Raw genomic sequence first — 20,156 nt, 5'->3', positions numbered from 1 at the left:
ACAACATGGAAACATGAAAGCAGAAGGAGATGTAGAACAATAAAGCTGCCCTTGCGTCGTGCACAGTTTGCAAAATTGAATGAGGATACATGTATTCCACATGGCATGTTATGACTGTTATCTTTGACTAATTTATATTCGTAATCTGAATGTATGTTTTATTATGATATGGAACACATCTAAAGTCGTCTAAGTGCGGTGGATTGAAATGACTACTAATGTGTGTGATTGTAGGTGTTGCTGTTTAGGAAGGAGGATTGAAGAACGCATGCGTAATAGAATCTAAACCTTTCTCAAATGGAAAGTATGTTGGCTTTTTTTTCTTTTATTTTCATGTTATGTGGATGAATTTCTCTACCATTTGATAATTCGGTTATTATAATTTAGTAAGATCACCTCATAAATTGTTGTTCCTTGTTTTGATAGAGACATAGAATGTAGTTCGAGTCATAATAACAACGAATTGCTGTTGAATGTTGCTAGCAATTCCCCAAGGAAGATTGTTGTTCCTGTTGTAGCTAATGCATCAAGTGGAACTGTTTCTTTTCTAATTGAGTGCTCCAGTCAAGTGGTTGATTGCTGAAGGAAATTTAGGAGACAAAGCTACTGAAGATGATTGTCTTGTTAGGATAGAATGTACTGATTTATTGATTTGTAATGTTTGGACATAATTTGCATTTTCTGCAATGTTTTTTCTCGCATATTACCTGTATTTGCACCAATAAAATTTTCAAGTTTACTGTATGTGATAATTTTTAATCTATAATGCAAATGATTTTAATAAAAAGAAATTCATATTTAAATATGGTTTTGTCTTAATACTCCCCAGTGTTATGATCTGAAGTTGGCAATATGAAAATTGTAAATATTATATGGGTTGTTCAAATGATACCAAATAGAAAATAAAAGCCCCGGTGGACTGTATAGCGATGCCCAATGTTGACACTATAGTTACACTGCATGCTAAGGCCCAGCAGCTTGCTTATGCTAAATTCAACATCATATCGTTGGGCCAACTCAATGTATATGCTAAAAAAGACCATTTTAAGCACTCAATGTACATGGGGCAGTTTCATTCAAAATACCCAGCCCGCAACTGTCTTTTACATGGACCATAAAAAATATATCACTTAACGAATGTGCTCAATTCCTTATATATGCTTTATTTATACAGTATATTGAAACCCATTCCAATTTGCCTAAGTTAAAGAATGTACATTGCCATATTGGTTTCCACTATACGATACATGTAGAAATCAACTTCTCTAGGAAAAAAAATTTAAGAGCTTCCCAACTACAGATTGAAATTCAACTGTGAGAAAAAAAAGGCGAATTAAGGAACTGCAATGATAAAACAATTGAGTATAATTAGCGACCAACCAATCACAAAACTGAACTTAATTAATACAATACAAGGCCATACAAACAATCACATCTTACCAACTCATGTTAGTGGACAAGAATAACATACACAGAAAATGTATTCTCTTGGGCAAGGAACTTAGTGCATTGTCACTATGTTAAACTAAAGTGGCCAATTACATTAATACTTGAATATCGACTACAAATTTTTACAATGCAAGGGCTACTGTGGTATCAATGGTATCATGAAAAAATGCCATTAAATAATGGCTTCAAATGAATGAAAACAAAATTTAGTCCACGTCATAGTCATAGTTGAAAATTTTCTCACGTTCAGTCATACACCAGCGCGCATCATATAGAGTAGGTCAACCATGCTAACGCTTGACGTTCCTGCAACTGGGGTGTGAGATATTTGTTCTCCACTTCGTATATAGGCTCCTCGAGTTTGAATAAGGTGGGACAAATTCGTTTCCACCTCAGGTTCAATACTAATCATTTGTCGCACGTCAAATACTTGTGAGTGAATTAAAAATAATATAGTAGTAAAAAATCAAGTACAAACTCCAACACTTTTAATTCAGCAATAAGACAAGTAAACAAAACATTATGGAAGCTAAACATCAATTCCAATAGTACATGCAAATAATCCGCATGTTGATTCAGGTCCAATTTCTTTGCCGCTTTGTGGAATGTTGATAGTACTAGAATTCTTCCCGTTGTCCCATTTCTCTAACTTCCTCACAACACTCCTTATTAAATTGAACGTGAATGAATACATTTCATCTTTTCCACAAGCCATATTCGCTGCAACATTAAACAGTTCTTCAAGAGCCTTCACCCGTTTAACTTCTTTCAAGTATTGAATGCCTCCAATATGGGACTTAATTTTGCTATGAGATCACTTCAAGTCTTTTCTCTATCTGTTCAATATATACTTATTGGGCAATACTTCCACATCATTCTTCGCAAGCACACATAAGGAGTGTGCGCATAATATATACCCATATACTCAAACAACAAGCAACTACAGTGGATATCATTAGTGGAGCTGTCATACGTGACTTCATAGCACACTCGCTTCTAATATCTAGCATCTTTTATATACACTTAGCAATCTACTTCCCACTTATGCACATTCGACCTTGATCGCAAATGAGAAGGACTATACTATATCATTTTCCAAAATTCCTTCCGAACCTTCGCATAGATTCCATGCGTGTAAACCTCCTGGAATTGTTTCTCTATAGAATAGTCACTAAACACAGGAATCTCAGTGTTCATTGAGTTGAAGTATGCTTCTATCTCTTTCTCCACTTTATCCATCAATGCCACTTCGCACTGCTCAACAAACTACTGCAATGTGCTCCTCGAATGAATATACTCGTCGAAATATGAATTCATGCTCTCACTTCATTGGGTGGATGACATCCCTGCCCAGAAGTGCCTCCTAACATATACAGGCGCCCATCTCTCTCTCCCTTCCCATAAGTCTTCTAGCCAAGAGTGCTCATATAGACTGAAACATTCTAAAATTAAAGCCCAACCTATCTCAAACTCTTCAATTGAGGAGCTATCATATACCAACTGCATGAAATAATCTTTTAAGTCATCACACCTCTTGAAGCATTTCATTTTCTCAGGGAATTTGGCCATTAGGTGCCAAAGGCACTAACGATGCCTTGCTTTGGGGAAGACAATTCAAATAGCCTTTGGCTATGCTTGGACATTGGTCAGTGATAATTGTAGGAGGTAGAACCCCCCCCCCCATGCAATGCAACCACTGCCTAAAAACCCACACAAAGTTAGACACTTTCTTGTTACATAGCAATGCACATCCCAATAGGATCAATTGTCCATGATGATTAACACCGACAAAAGGTGCGGAAGGCATTTGGTATCTATTTACTAGATAGGTAGTATAAAATGATATCACATCACCAAAGTCCTTATATGCATTTTGGCACTATGCATCCGCTCAGAATATGTTCTTCATCCTACTATCTTTATCTGCTACAATTTCATAAAAAAAAATTGTCGTCCCTTTAATGCATTCTTCTAAAAAGTTGATGCACAGATTCCGCATCACCCTCTGTATAGCAACTTGCGAACTTAGCCTAGATGGTTCCTTCAATCCCTCTTAGAACACCTCATCATGTCATATCCACTAGCCTTAGCAACAAGTGAGCGGATGGTCTTACATTGTCGAATTCCATAACTGTTGTTAACCTCTGCTCCACTTCCCATGAGGTAATATCTCACGGTGCTTTTGTAAAAATCTTGACTTGCTAGAGGTCATTTCCTGGTTGTGTTCCAATATCACCTTGTTTATTCGCAACCTTCCATCATTTTGTGCAGACTAGTACACTCTTTCTTTACATCCAATTCTTATAAATGACCTCTCTCTATCACCAGTCTTGCTATTACCTCTTGCTTTTAGGCCATGATGGCATCCAATTGTGTAAAATTGTTGAACCCCATTAATGTCCTTTTTCCGAAAAACTTTGTTCATACAGAATCCCTAGCCCTTTGCATATGTTTGATAGAATTCAATAAGATCATCAATAGTGGAGAACGACATTCCAACCCTTGGCTCAATGATGGTGTCACACCCATGGTCACTGATATTGTCTCTCCTAGATAATATTATCTCTACTATTTCACTGTCACTACAAACTAGGCCTTCACTTATACTGAGCTCATCCATATCTCCCTCTTAAAATCCTACACAAATTTCATTCAACATGTAGCTCATATCATGGGTTAAAAGCAACATCTATGAATAAAGCAACGATGTTTTCACATAATAGATTATAATCTTTCCGTCTATGCTTACTTTATATAAATGGCAAATGTCATTGAGTAAATACAGTATACATGGCAACTTGTAGCTTCTTGAAAATTCCTACCATTTCCAAAACGATTTTTTTAAACCGAATAACTATGTCATGTATGCAAACAATTAAACAAATTTCATATGTTTGTTTAATAACCAACGTCAATGATTTCTTAAACTAAGAAACATAATTAGTTTACCAACAGAACAAACAAAACATGACTTCCTGCATCATACTTCACTTTCATCTTATACTGTGCTTCTTTGGGTTCACAAACATTTGCCAACAAAGAGGATCAGTGAACTAAGGTGGTTCCCATTGGACAATGAAGTGGGCAATTCCAATTTCTTTGATACATTACTAGCAAATTATGTAGCGTATATCTAACTCGTTATGCAACCTCATTAGCCAACAATGAAATGTAATTTTACCACGTCAATACGAATAATTTTATGCATATTAAACTAATCATATTATGGCATTCAAATATACAAATACATTTTTCAAACTGAAAATTATAAATCGCAACTAATCATATTCTGCCATTCAAATATAGAAATACATTTTTCAAATTGAAAATTGTAAATCGCGCAGCACCATTACTCAGAACACTGTATGCTGCATCAGTTTCATTTTGTCGCTTTCGATATCACCAAACGATCACCATTCCAAAAAAAGCCCTTTCTTCTTGCTCCTAAAACTCCCCTTCCATTTTTCGTTTCATTATTCTTCGATTCAAACTTGTCTGTCGGTTGCTTTCACACTGTAGCAAAATCAAGTTTCAAGTGTATTTCATGTCCATCGACTACAATGTTAAGGGTCTTGGAGCTGCTTTGATTTTGGGAGAGAGAAATATCTGAAGGGTGGAGGTATAGCAAGGTTGGCTTTGCGAAAGTGAAATTCAAAAACAGTGTTAGTGTTCATTGGCTTTTCATTACCGTTATTACCCTCCAATAACAAATTAAATTACAACTACTACCCTAGTACAATCCTTCTACACCATATACACCTATTGTTAGATTATAGGCCCACATTAACATTATAAAATTATCGTGATGTGGAATGATTCCTTCCACTAATCATTATCATTTTTGGATAACAGATTCTTGTAGTTAGTCATGCTCAATATTTGAATGCTCTAGTCTTGATGCAATCAGACTTCTAATGCTATACTCATTCTTATAAATTTATACTTGAATTTCTTACTAATACTATGTGTTAAAAGTAATAACACTGAGTGAATGTAATAACGCTTTTAATTGATTTCAATTTTTGTTTTCTTGATATTTTGTTTGTTTTACTGTTTTGCAGGTTGCTTCTTAGTAGGGGTGGCCATGGTTCTGGAACCGGCAGTTCCGGTTCCGGAACTGAACCGAAAATTTCCGGTTTGGAACCGAACGGTTCCGGTTCATCGACAGTTTCAAAACCGACGGTTCCGATCGATTTTTTGACCGGTTTTTCGGCAAATCGCATAATTTTAAATTTTAAATTTTGAAGACCGATTTTCAAAATTTTAAAAATTTTTGAAAGTTATTCCTAAAAAAAATACACCTAAAAAATTAAAAAATGTTTCAATCAAATTTATTTTTTTAAAGACTTGAACTTATTTATTTTAAAAAAAAAAGTCTTCAACTAATTTATTTTTTGTTTAAAAAAGTTTGAACATAATTTTTTTTTTTTTAAAAAAAAGGGCTTGAACTTAATTTTTTTTTTAAAAAAAAATTAAGTTGCCTATGTATCCTCTTGGGGTTTAGAGGAATCAAAGCCCACTTAGTTCTTACTTACCTTATACCAATTTCACCCCTTTTACCTTATTCGCTATTTGCACCGCCGGTTGATGTTCCCGTTGAGGACCCATCGTATAAATCATATAAATCTTCATTTTCTTTTAGATTTTCTTGTGCTCTTAGTTCGGCCTTGCTCCAATCATCCACGCATGATTGTGCTTCTAATGAATTGGGTGTCATACGAGATCGTGTTTTATCAAGTATGTTTCCTCTTTGACTAAAAGCTTGTTCAACCGCAACAGTGGAGACCGGAGCTGCTAAAACTTGTTTTGCAATTAAAGAAAGTATTGGAAAAGTATTGGCGTGACCACTCCACCAATCTAAAATTGGAAAATTAGTATCTGCATAATCATTACCAAACTTAAAAGAAGTGGTTAGATAATTATCAAATTCAGAAAAAGAACTGGATTCCCTTGGTTTTTTTTGTCTTTGTAGTAAAACTTGTTCAGCAATACTAACACCACTTACCCTTTGTGTTGGAAATTGTTGAATATTAGATTAAGAAGAATTAAAAGTAGATGAACTAGAAAATTGAAACAAATTCACTATATAATTGCATAATATTTTGTTTAACTTCATGCAATACTACATTTATATTAACATTATCTCCTATATCAAGATTTAATACTTCATAATAAATAGTCAAATATTTACATAAAACATCAATTTTACATCTAGGATTAAATACAATAGCAACAAGTAAAGGGGTGATATATTTTTAAAATAAGATAACCATTTTTTATTTCATTGAAAAAACACAATCTTTTAATGTATAATCATTTTCAAATTCTTGGAGTGCACTAACAATATTAATACACATAGGTAAAAATAAATGAGATGTGAGATAATAAACCCCAGTAAATTTATAGGTAGCATCATTAAATATTTTTAAAATATCTAAAATTTTTGCACAAATATCCCAATTTTGTGGATATAAATTAATATCTTCAATATTATTAGTAACAAAAAAACATAATAATTCTTTATAAGAAAAAGACTCGTTTAATAATTCATATGTTGAATTCCAACGAGTTGGGACATCCCTTGGAAAACGTTTTGGTCTTTTATTATTTTCCTTACAAAATTTAGCCCAACTTTTCATCACTTGGGAATGTCCCCATAAATATGAAATAGTTTTTTTAATTGGAGAAATAAAAGATTCAAGAATTTTTAAACCATCTTGTACACATAAATTTAAAACATGGCATGCACATCTTATATGAAAAAATTTTCCACCAATATTTGGTTCACAAATATTTTTAAGTTCAATAATTGATTTAGTATTAGCAGAAGCATAATCAAATGAAATTGAAAATTTTTTTTTTGTCAACTTATATTCCTCTAAAATTTAAACAATTATTCTATAAATATTATTTGCAGTATGTTTATCATCAAAAGCACGAACTGCAATAATTCTTTTTTGAATTTTCCAACCATCATCAATCCATTGACATGTAATGACCATATAAGAATGCATTTGCCAATGATCACTCCAAATATCACAATAAATTGAAACACGAATTTTCATTTGAAAAAAGCTCTAACTCTTTTTTTCCTTTATTATATAAAGAAATAATATTTCGTTTTACAGTATATCTTGGCACTCTTTTAGCAGAAGGATTTAAAGTTTTTTTACAATAATTATTAAAACCTACTTTTTCACCAAAACTAAAAGATAAATGTTCCATAGAAATCATTTTTGCTAATTCTTCTTTTTGTATTTTTTCAGAATATTTAAATAAAGAAAGGTTAGAAGATGCGTACCCAGAAATTTGTGTTTGAGACCGATCAACTCCTATTTTTGTTGGAAGTTTTGTCTCCAAATGATTCCAAAATGATCCATAGCCGCCCACTTGTTTAAATTTATAAGATTTTCCACAATAATTGCAAATTACATCAAACATTTTCTCACCTTTGAATTTTTTCGTGAAATGAATAGCGAATATGTCGGAACTTTGTCTTGCTCTTCCAACAATTTGTGCACGTTGCTCTTGCTCTTGCTCTTCCTCTTCTTGTAATTGCTCATTATTAAATTCAGATTCTTGAGTTGGAATTTCCAAATTTTCATTTGGATATCCCTCAAAATTAAATTGGTTGGGAGTGAAATCAAAGATGTCGTTTGTAGGGATAGATGGATATTGTGTTTCTCCAATCTTTCCCATGCCCTTACTTGAATTTGAGTTTCCTCCACTTGCCATTATATGATAATAAGATATAATTTGGAAAATTGAATAAAAAAAATTAAAGAGAATAATAAGAGAGATTGTAGAGTAGAGAAGAATAATATAGAGTAGAGTGTAGTATAGTATAGAGAGAGTAGAAATTTTTTTGTGAGGAATTTGTAAATCAAATGAAATGAGGTATTTATAATAAATCCAAAAAATTATCTTTCCAAAAATACCCTTGAAACTAGCCGTTATGTAGCCATTTATGGTTGTTGGGAGGGATAATTAAGAGATTTCACAACAAAATTAAAAAAAAAAACTGAAAGTTTCTAACGGTTAGAACTGCCGGTTCGAACTGGCGGTTCTAACCGGCTGGAGAACCGGCAGTTCCATCCGGTTCCAACCGGTTTGTGAAACCGCCGGTTTGCAGTTCCAACAAAACTGGAATCGGAACCGAACCGAAAATATTCGGTTCCTGTTTCGGTTCGTATCGGTTCCGGTTCTCACCGGTTCCAGTTACGGTTCGAGACCGGTTCGAACCACCGGTTTCGGTTCCCTGAACCGTAATATGGCCATCCCTACTTCTTAGTAATCAGGTTACTTCTTACTTTTTACTTCTTAGTAATAACAATTTTTTATCATGGGAATTAATAATAAATATTTTTTATTTTCTTTATTTATCTTCTTATTATAGTAGTTACACTACAAAAAAAAAAAAACGGCATTTTGTGATAGGCCAATCGGTCGCAAAACGCAAGAAATCGGTCTCTAAATTGCATTAGCGACCGATCTGCGACCGACATACATAGGTCGCAAAAATGCTTGTCGCAATATATTTTGTGACCGATTATTTATTGGTCACCAATTAGCGACCGATAAATCGGTCGCAAAATTAAAAAATTGGCCGCAAAATTTGATCGTGTTTCCCGTTGGAAACGCTGTCGCAAATTGGTCGCAGAAAAAGTCTGTCGCAATTATGAAATTCGGTCGCAAATCAGTCGCAAATTATAAATTTAAAGTTTTTATTTTTGGTCGCAAATCGGTCGCAAAATTAAAAAAAATAAAAAAATAAAAATTATTATAAAACCATAATTTTTTTGCACATGTGAAAATCGACATATGTATATATATATATATATATCACAAACGCAATTCAAAAACAATATAAAAATGTAATTGTTATTATACTGAACAGAATGTCAAAAAACAACAGGAAAACTAAAAAGATCCAAAATCAAATCTATGCGGTTGCTTATCTGCACAATCCAATGTTGAATCGCCAAGAGGAGTACCTGCTGGATGTGCTGTAGTGCCAGGAGGGGTGACTAAGGTATCGTCTGCAGCATCGGGATCATGAGACGGTAGTGGCTGCTGCTGAGATGTTGAAACATTTCGGTGTGTAGCAGGCGCAGGATCAAAGGAAGAAGTACCAGCACCGGGCTCACCGGACAACCGCATGACATGCACTCTAAGTTCTGCAATCTGTCTCTGCTGATCATCAACACGAGCTCGTAATTCAGTAAACTCCTCGATAGTGTGCTCGGGATGTGGTCCTGCGCTAGCTATAGAAGCGTGAGATGCTGAGCCGCAGTAAAACTGTGATGCTTGAGACCCGATGTCGTATACCTTCCTCTTCTTCTCGCCCCCTACAGCCTTGAGATAAAGTGCTACCTCATCAATTCTTGACTCAGCTTCAGATTCATCAGTCTGAGAAGAAACAAGACGCTCCCGAGCTGTAGTATAGTTCTCCTGAAAACAAAAAATTAATTAATCGATGCAGTTGCAAGCTTTATTATATTGAACTTTGTACATTTTCGCAACGACTAGAGGGTAAATGTAAATATTCTTCATTGTTACTTACATTGACGCTCACCGCACGTCTGTCGACAAACGTATTAAGATCGTGGTCCTTCGTGTGAGTGTATGTAAACAATATTAATAATAATAATAATAATAATAACAGTAACAATAATAATAATAATAATAATAATAATAATAATAATAATAATAATAATAATAATAAATATAAAACGCACCTAATTTCAAATAACCCTTTCAAATATACCAAAATCGCAAAAAACACATAAATTGCAAAAAAAAAAAAAAAAATTGAAAAAAAATAAATCGCAAAACTTACCTCAACTAGTGTCCAAATAGCACGAACGGCGTTGAGGAGTGACCGGACCTGCAATGGAGCGGAGGTGGCGGCGTTAGGCGAGATGGAGCGGCGTCAGGAGGGGCTGGAGCGGCGTCAGGAGGGGCTGGAGCGGCGCTGCGAACGAAGGAGAGGAGAGGAGAAGGAGAAGAAAGAAAAAAGAAGGAGGGCGTCTGACGTTTAAAGCGCTAAAATTTGCGACCGATTTGTCGGTCGCAAATTTCATTAAAATCAGTTGCAATTTTTAACTCTGCGACATCGTTTTATTTCGGAATAAAATTGAGACCAATTTGCGACCATAGTCTTCGGTCGCAAATCGGTCGCAGACTTTATTCCATATTTTGAAGCGTGCAATTTTGCGACGGAATAACACGTACTCGCAGATCAATCGCAAAATCGATCGCAGATCCGTCATATACTAGTCGCAAACTGAAAAACAGACTCGCGAGAATTTTTAGCGCTACAATTAGCGACTGTTTGTAAATAAGTCGCAAATCGGTCGCAATTGTGAGATCGATTTGAGTCGGTTGCAATAATCGGTCACAAATTGGCGATTTTTTTGTAATGTTAAAGTAAAGAGATTTTCAAATCAGCTGCAATTGGTCACGAAAATGATGAGACTCCAGTGACATAAGAAAGGTATGTACATTTGGCTCTAAAAAGTATATAATTTGAAGAACACCACTTCATACGCACACAAAGATATATCAGGGATACATGTATGTTTCTGATACTATAAGATTGATGAGGACATTTGAGCTTCATTCACTAATCAACTTATTTCTTATATATTTCAAATGGCGTGAGTAATTGTCAACAAATTCACTTAAATGAGCCCATTCGATTTTTTTTTTGTTCAGATATGGAAGTGCTAATTTGTGTAGTTCAGTAATTGGGGAACGGTAGACAAGTTTCTGAGAAATTAAACATTGTTAGTGCTTCTCTGTTTCTACTATTGATTTGAATAGCTTATGGTTTATGGTTTTAGCTTATGCTTTTTGGACCTGTATTCGTATGGTTTTAGCTGTTTGCTTTTCTATTTATGGCTGCTATACGTGATTGTCTTGATAAAATTTTTCCATCTATAGTTTGCAATTGGAAATTGTATTTTGGACCTGAAATTATGATCTGAAGCAATTTTCCTAATTAGTTGTTTGTTATTTTCGATTTTCTTGCTATTTTTGATACGTGTACTTGCTATTATAATATTTATGTTTCCAGAATCATCGTATAGAGAATAATTTCATAATAGATATAACCGATTGTATGTGAACATGATGATGATATGTTATCTAATCATAAGTTCATAACTTTATAAATTATATTATAATTTAAATATATTTATTAATATAATAATTTTGAAATAATTATTACAAAAATTAATACATTTATAAAAAAAAATGTAAACGAGCTTGTTTATGATCTTATTAAACTAGCTTGTTCATAAGCTTATTAAACGAGCATGTTTACGAGCCTATTGAACGAGCTTGTTCGCAAGCCTGTTTGCAAACCTCACAAATTATACAGCTCGCGAGCTTTACTGAGACGAACTATTTTATGCTCAAGTTTGGTTCGTTTATTTAAAAGAGCCTAAAATTTTGTTCAAGTTTAATTCGTTCAGAAATCGAAACTCGAATTGAGTTGAACTTTTATCGACTCAAGTCTCGAATAGTTTACAAACAGTTGGTCTGCTTATAGCCCTAATTGCAGCTGTTTCGACAGTTTTCTCTTTATTTTAACTACTACAATAAAGAAGATAAATAAAGAAAATAAAAAATATTTATTATTAATTCCCATGATAAAAAATAATCAATTTTTATAGTAAATTAAATTATTGCACATGGACTTTTACAAACAATATTGGAAAGGAAAATTTATGTAATAGTGAAATTGGGACATGGCTTCATATATATTATATAATGTACACAGGGAGATGCGTTGATTTTTGCTTTTTTTTTTTTTTTTTTTTTTTTCCTTTTGAAAGGTGGATATGTTGATTTTTTTTTCAACAAATTAATAATATTTTAATTAATTTTTCGATATTTAAACTTGTAGTAGATATTCACGTGCAGTTGAATAAAGACAATTTATTTAGGATCTTTAATAATTCACAATTTTTATGATTTGGGCATGTGATTGTCAGTCAAACAGTTTATCTTCACAATAATAATCTCAGCAATTTGGTTGGTATAAGATTGCTCATTGCAATTGCATGTTCCACAAGGCCTTTCATCGATAGCGACCCATTTGTTTTACAAATTTAAGCAAAATATTTTTATTTGGGCTGGACTTCTGTAAATGGACAGTGCACACATATATGGGCTGGCTCCTCTTTTCAGTGGATATGATAGTCCATTATAGAAGAACCTCGACTAAACCCTAATTGAATTACTGACCGAATTCCTCAAACATTCACCTTCATCTCAATTCAACATTTCTTGCTGTCTATTTGACGCTGCCCTTCTCGACTTCGACCTGTAAGTTTCATTGCTTATTTTGTGTATACCTACTCTTAATATTCTTTTAAAATGGGGTTGTTTGATTTCAACAACAAAGATACATGCTTTTTTTCTGTTATGATCATTTTGTGTGAGCTTATGTCTATTATGATTTGTGGTTTTTGTTCGAATCTGTGCAGTTTCTTTTTTCCTGTGAGAATTTTGTGCGTGTGTGTATAAAAATATATAGTTTTGAGGATCAGCTACTGTTATGGTTGTAACTGTCTTAGAACTCTACATTTTATTTGATTTTGTAAATCCTTATATATTATTGTTTATTTTCAGTTAATTTTACTCTTGAAATTGGATTGATTTGGTGCTGCTGCTGAGCTTATCCAATTTCTCATCATCAGCGTTATAGATGGGATATAATTTATAGTTTTTCTACTCCACCTGTGAAAAGAATAAATGATTATACGTCTGCATGTTTTGATGCTGCCTATAACTCAGTAGGCAGTGATTGGTACAGTATTAGCATGTGGTGTTAATCTGTTATCTCGTTGACATAAAAATGGATACATTTGTTATGCGCATCAAGTATAATCTCAGGCTGATTGGTTCTTAGCAATTTTCCCATTTAGTTTTAATCACTGGAGAGGAACAATGCCACGGAAGGCAACAAGGTCCAGCCGATCAACAATGGTTCTGCCTGTGACCTTCTCCCCATTTGCCCGTTCAGTTGCTAATCTTACCTCAGCTTCCACAAGCAAGCGGCAGAGACGTGACATGAAACTGCACGAATCTTCGGCCCGAGCACCTGGTATTATTATCTCAGTGTACATAAATATGAAATGAGATTCTCTTCACTTTTGCTTTCTGGTTCATATGATTTGATGTGGTGTCTAGATGATGAATTTGTTAATCACACTTTGGAAGAGAAGAATGAACAGTCTGAGTCTTCTGAGGAAGAAGATTTTGAAGTAAGCAATTTTTTTATTTGAATTCATGGCAACAAAATCTCAGTTACTAGCCTTTTTTTGGTGCATTTTAATATTTATTGTTATGTGTTTCGATGTGTACCTTTTGAAGGGAGTTATCCAAGCAGATTTTGCTTTCTTTGATCCTAAACCTGGTGATTTTCATGGAGTGAAGATCCTGCTGCAAAATTACCTTGATAATGAACAATGGGATTTGAGTGGTTTTGTAGACTTGATATTAGGACAGACTACAGTGGGGACTGTTGTTAAATTAGAGGATGATGAAGATAATGGGCTGTTTTCTGTTGTTACTGCCCTTAACTTGGGAAGATATAAGGTAACTGATTTATACTTTCAATATGTTTTCCCACCTTTTTTGATGATTTTTGGAGTATGAAGTCTCTCTCTTGCTCTTGAGTCTCCTGTGGTTCCAATGGCTAATTTTCTGCAATTACATTGTGGCTTATCCAGTTAGGCAGTCTGGTAGGATGGGAATGGTTTACACTTTAGATATTCCCTGCTTAAATTTGATCTGAGTACAAGCTGTTACAGCCAAGTGTCTGACTTGTAGTCTCTATGTAACAAAAATGTTTCGGTGCCATGATTCTGCCTTTAACTTAATTGGGCTAAATAATTTAGTGGTGGACTTTCTCAAGAAGTCTGAATCAACTTTAGGTGCATGGTTAACTTCTACATACACATGTTATGTGTATGACAACATATCTGTGAAAGATAACAAACCCTGGTCATGACTTATCTACCTAGCTTTGAACCTGTCATTTAAGAGCACGTAGATAATCACCTTTCCTAACAAGTCTTTGTTGAATGATAGCCATGCTGTCTGTTATTCTCAGTTTGCTGTTAACCATTGATTGTACTTGATAGTTCTTCAGATCTATGACATTTCGTTTGTGCTGGCTACTGAATTATGTCCTGGTTCCTACCAGGATCACAAATGTATTACAGAGGTCAAGGAGTTCCTAACAAAAGTATGCCAGGACAAGAATGTAATGGATGATTTAAGATTGTTTTTGGAAGAGCAAGCACATGATGTTGGTCTCTTGATCTCTCAACGTGTTTTCAATCTTCCTCCTCAACTTTTGCCACCTCTTTATGATGCCCTCTTTGATGAAATCTTATGGGCTACAGAAGATGAGGTTAGATGAGAATGTTGTATGGAATGGGTGAGCTAGATATCTTTCTTCACTTTGCTGTACTCGACTTTGTCTGCTTACTAAATTTTTCTGGTTTCATTGTTGTTGAAGCCAACTGAGGAGCTGAGGAAAGCTTTCTGCTTCAAGTCCTATTTGATAGTTAGTAGAATTTACAAGGTAAACCATTATAGAATCTCCTGCTGTTGTTTGTACTTTTACTTTGTGCTCTTTTAGGATCTATCGCTGAAGTAATGCTCTCTCTTTCTCTCTCTCTCTCTCTCTCTCTCTCTCTCTATCTATCTATCTATATATATTTCATTGGTGGATTTGAAACCACAGCACAAGAATGCAGACCACAAAAAGGGGAAAAACAGTCACAATGAGGAATTGCTGATATATGTTAAGCCTGAAGATGAAATTTTCCACAAGGTATAGATTCTTTTAACATCGGTATAATGCAAGATGCTGATGTTGCTTCTTTCTCATGCCCTGGTTGTTTCCAATTACCTTTCAGCTCTGCAAGTGGTCTTTCTATTTTCCTTTGCACTCAGAGAACGTAACAACTCATGAGGCAAGTAATATTGCTTTATCCTAATAGGGCTATTTTGGTCAAGTCGTTTACTAGCTAGTTTCAAACTTAATATCATTGATATGGTTATTGTTGAAATCAATGAGGTTAAGAGCATTCGTACATTGCTAATGATGGACTTCTATTATTTCCTTGTTGCAGCTCTGCTCTTTCTTTCTTTTTTCCTCCTTTATTTCTTTGTCCCACGGAGATGATTTTTTTTTTTGTTGGTGTTGTTTGGTTTGGCAATTAGCATTCACGCGTTGTTCATTATTGCTCGCCTGTACCTTTATTCATGCCACTACTGGCTTCTGTAGCCGGATGTTAATGCATATTTGGTTTGATTGCTATTGCAGCTAAGAAATTACCGGTTAACGGGTTTGGTCATGGCTGTTGACGCAGACAAAGTTTCTAATTTCAAAAAGGAGTTGCATAGTTTGATTGATGAATCTTGAAGTCCCAGTGTAGGCAGTTAGCAAATTTTCTGTATTCCACATGCCTTATTTTTATTTTTTATTCTTATCAGAAATAGTTGACAAACACTTGTTCCATCAAGTTGATTTCAATTGTATGTTTATAGGTTATTTGGTGTTGGAAAGTTTTCATTTCTTCCTTTGCTCTTCTGGAAGCAATTAATCAGTTTAAGGAGGATCTCTTTTTGCATTTAGATTAATGATTAACTCATGAGATAGGTACGATGATATTTTCCTTTTCCGATTTAGGCCATGTTTGACAATATTGTTATTTTATCAGTTGTTAGTTGTATTAACTATTAGAGGATAATGTTTCATAATTTACTTTCAAATGCTATGCCATAGTGCAGTATAAATAGTAGACGTAGTTTTGACTATAAAAAAAAAAAACACTAAACAGTACTTCAAATTGTCGAATATGGCTTTAATCTAGCCTTCCTTTTCATTTCTCTTTTTCCTTTCCATCATATATAGATATACTAGTATTTAAGATAGATGGTGCATGGAAAGGTTCAAATAAAACTTTCATATTTTCTTTTGTTTTTTCACAAATTGGAAATTTTTTTAAAAGGAAGAAAGAAAGAAAGAGATTTCCTTCAACATGGGATCAACAAAAACTGAAAGATTGATCCATTTATTACATATATAATTGATGAGGTCCTACGTTAAAAGATTTAATGAAGATACCTATTTAACTTCCCACTACATTATCTTCTACTGGATGTATTGCCAGGAAATTTGCAACTGCTTGTCCTTTGACGGTTTTCTTTGTAGCATACTCAATGTTGAACTCTGATAATAGGATTAACCATCTTGCTACCAGTGCTGGTGTTCCATACAGATATTTGACTAGATCCATTCTCGAGATTGCTATGACTTTGTAAGACTGAAATAGTGTCGAAGTTTTCTGGTTGCCCAAACCATTGCTAAACAGGTCCTTTCGATCATGTTATATTTTTATTCATTCGGAAGAAGCTTCTTGCTCAACTAATACAAAGTCTTCTCAACACCTACTTCATCAGCTTGTGCTAATATGGCTCCAATTCCGGCATCTTGCACTGTCAAGTACAAAATTAATGGATTTCCTAGTTTCGGTGGGCATAAAATCGGGGGACTTGACAAATAGTATTTGATCTTATCAAAAGCATTTGGCAGTGATCATTCCACTTCACTAATTAATCTTTCCTTAACAGGTTGAAAATTACATACGATGGACAACTTTGATATAAACCTGGTGATGTATTGAATTTTTTTCAGAAGACTTCTCACTTGCTTCTCTGTCTTAGGCGGCTCCATTTCTTAGATCACCTTAATATTGTTTGGATCGATCTCTATTCCTTTTGGAACTACTATGAATCCTAGCACTTTTCTTGAAGTTACCCCAAATACACAGTTCCTCGGGTTCAATCGTAGCTTGTACTTGATTACTCTATCCATAAATTGCTCTACAGCTGCTGGATGCTCCTTTAGTGTCTTAGTCATGCCAATCATATCGTCGATGTAAACCTTTAACTCTATATGGATCATGTCATGAAACAGTGTAGTAGCCATTTGATACGTAGCCCTGACATTCTTTAAGCCAAATGACATCATCCGATGGCAGAAAGTTCCAAACTCTGTAATGAAAGACTTGGCTTTATGTAATAGTGCCATGAGAATCTGATTGTAGCCTGCAAACCCATCCATGATGGAGTAGCATCCCATCATTGTTGCACTGCCTATTAGGATATAGATGTGAGGAAGGGAAAATCATCTTTTGGTGATGCTTTATTCAAGTCTCTGTAGTCTACACACATTTTGACTCGCTCATCCTTCATATGAACTGGGACTATGTTTGCTAATCATTCCGGATAGTGAACTACTTCTAAAAATCTTGTGTCGATCTGTTTGGTCACTTTCTCTTTGATTTTCTCAGCCCAGTCTAGTCTTAGTCTTCTCCTTTTCTGTTTCACTGGCTTGGCCCCAATATAGGTGGGATGGTGTTCTCAACTATAGACCTATCAATCTTAGGCATGTCTTCATAACTCCATGTGAAGGCCTCTCTCTTGTCCTTGAGTAGACTTTGAAATTTTATGTTTAATTCTAGCAGTAGGTTTGGCCTAATTAACAAATTCTATGGATTATCTTTTGTGCCAATATTAAATTCTGCGCATGAGCTTATTTACTTGATGAATGGAACCATCAAGAAAGACATCAAACAAGTAAGCAAAAATTAAAAAACAAGGACAGTTCATTACAATCAGTATCATCATCGAAAGAAATAAAGACACTAGAAGGGGACTCGGCTCCCTTGAAGCTTTCCTCAATGTAGTCCCGAATGGCTTTAAGCACTTGATCGATAGGGTCCTCAACCTCTTCAATGGTGCTTGCCTTCTTATTCTCTTCTCTTCCTTCTTCTTGAGCAGCTTGCTCCTCTTTCTTGTTCTCTTCCTCGGCCACCTTCATCCCTTTAATCCCTTCTTTCTTTTCCTTCATCTCTTCTTTCTCTTCCTCTGTCTCTAGTTCCTTAGGCTCTACTACTAGGACATTAATCACTTCGGCGAAAATCTTAAGGCTAGGGTATGTCTTCCCGTGGTGCTTGAAAGGCTCTATTGGTAGACATGAGAGGATTGTTCACTCAAATGGACGAAACATCCTTCCATGTCTAACTAACCAAGTGTTTTCTTTGGCTTGCTCCCGTACTTGAACCTTTAGCTTAGGCGATGCCTTTGAGCGTAAATCTTAGGTAGTTCGGTGATATCCTGTTGGTCTTTCCCAAGCCTTTCCCTCTTTAAAGTTCATCTTCTTCAGAATATTAAAGCAACAGGCCCTATATCAGTACTTAGAATTGCTATTTGGAAGCCAGTCCAAGGGAGAATGACATGTTCGTCAATGTTTAAAGCAACTACACTCTTTTCGCTTGCAGTTGGAATAGTAAGCACTTCTCCATTAAATGGGAACTTAATCTTCTGGTCTAGCATAGAAGGAACACCTCCCAAAAAGTGGGACCATGGGCGCCCTAGTAGTAAGGCAAAGGTTGAGGGGATGTCAATGACTATGAATTCTGTCTCCTTTTCAATCGGCCCCACCTTAACAACAGTCTTGAATATACCCTCCACTTGTCTCTTGAAATCATCATACGCATGAATGACCACATCTGAAGATTCTAAATTTGACACATTCAGGTTGAATTTTGATAAGAGCTTTAATGGACACACATTCAAAGCTGAGCTATCATCAATTATAACATAGCCAGTTACTCTTCCTCTTACTTTAGCCTTAATGAACAAGGCTTTGGAGTGATTCCTACCCTCGAGAGGGAGCTCATCATCAGAAAATGTGATTGTTAGGGGGTTATCTTGGACCAACCTTACAACGTTAGTTATGGAAATTAATTATGAGACCGAAATCTTGACTATTGCCTTGAGTAGAGCCTCACGGTGTTTCTTGGATGAGACGAATAAATCCCACATGCTTACATTAGCATGGGTTCTTTTCAATTGCTTAATCAGTGTGTCGTCTTCAACATCATTCTATGGCATTATCGACAGGCTTGCTTTCTCATTTTCTGTTCTGGCCTTGAGCGTATCAGGCTGACAAACTCAACTGCTGTGGGTCTTATGGTTCACATTCTTAGCTTCTTCCTCCTCCTCACTACTCCAAATGTTTAGAGTAATGGGATTTATCAACAGGTCATCTTCATTTTCTACCCACTCATTGTTGCGGTCTAATCATTCTTCATTACTATCGTCCCACACATTCAAGATTGTCAAAAAATCTGTTCTAATAAATGCTCTCTTTCCCTTTCCTCTTCGTCCTCCTCAAATTCGGCCATGAACTCCTCGGGAGTCTTGCCAGACTCAACCATGCATAAATTCTTAGGAGGTGGCACATTGCGAAAGTTCGACAATGAGTTAGTCCATGTGCTTGGCCTACATTTCTTCGGATCTGTCACCTTGCCTTCATCAATTAGATTTTGAATTTCATGTCTCACCCGTAGACACTGGTCGGTGGTGACCATTGCCTTGGTGAAACTTATAATAAGCAATATGATTAAAGTTCTTAGGTAGAGGTAAGGAGGTGGTTTAAGTGCTAGCAGCTGTAACAATCCCACTGATTTGACTTTCTCAAACACCTTAGATAGGGGAGTACCAAAGTTTAAGAACCTTCTCTGCTGAATATTCATAGCCCTTAAGTCTAGAGTAGCCGTTGTGGCGATTTTGCTTAATTTGGGGGCCTTTCCTGAAGAGCTAGATCCTTG

At 35.2% G+C, this 20,156-nt stretch overlaps 1 protein-coding gene and 1 pseudogene across 3 annotated transcripts; one reads left to right on the top strand and one right to left on the bottom strand.

Moving 5' to 3' along the window:
* Positions 1 to 3,609, bottom strand: part of LOC149499192 (leucine-rich repeat extensin-like protein 4) — a 31,989-nt pseudogene extending 28,380 nt beyond the window's left edge.
* Positions 3,610 to 12,632: 9,023 nt separating this feature from the next.
* LOC105630078 (protein BCCIP homolog) lies at positions 12,633 to 16,110 on the top strand. Of its 3 annotated transcripts, none has more exons than XM_089718783.1 (9): positions 12,633 to 12,783; positions 13,386 to 13,564; positions 13,651 to 13,724; positions 13,834 to 14,058; positions 14,669 to 14,878; positions 14,987 to 15,052; positions 15,215 to 15,304; positions 15,390 to 15,446; positions 15,800 to 16,110. In XM_089718783.1, exons 2-9 carry the CDS (start codon positions 13,408 to 13,410, stop codon positions 15,896 to 15,898), a joined length of 978 nt encoding a protein of 325 aa, XP_089574909.1. In that variant the 5' UTR covers positions 12,633 to 12,783; positions 13,386 to 13,407; the 3' UTR covers positions 15,899 to 16,110. The 3 variants fall into 3 exon arrangements, with proteins under 3 accessions (XP_089574909.1, XP_089574932.1, XP_089574953.1); XM_089718806.1 differs by having other exon boundaries at positions 12,644 to 12,783; positions 13,090 to 13,564; XM_089718827.1 differs by having other exon boundaries at positions 12,676 to 12,783; positions 13,370 to 13,564.
* The last annotated feature ends 4,046 nt before the right edge of the window (positions 16,111 to 20,156 follow it).

This window comes from Jatropha curcas, chromosome 1 (genome assembly GCF_041381405.1).
Source record: "Jatropha curcas cultivar XTBG-Jc1 chromosome 1, XTBG_Jcur_1.0, whole genome shotgun sequence".
NCBI classification, from domain to species: Eukaryota; Viridiplantae; Streptophyta; class Magnoliopsida; order Malpighiales; family Euphorbiaceae; genus Jatropha; species Jatropha curcas.
Note: the sequence above shows the minus strand (reverse complement) of the source record. Positions and strands in the feature narration are given on the sequence as shown.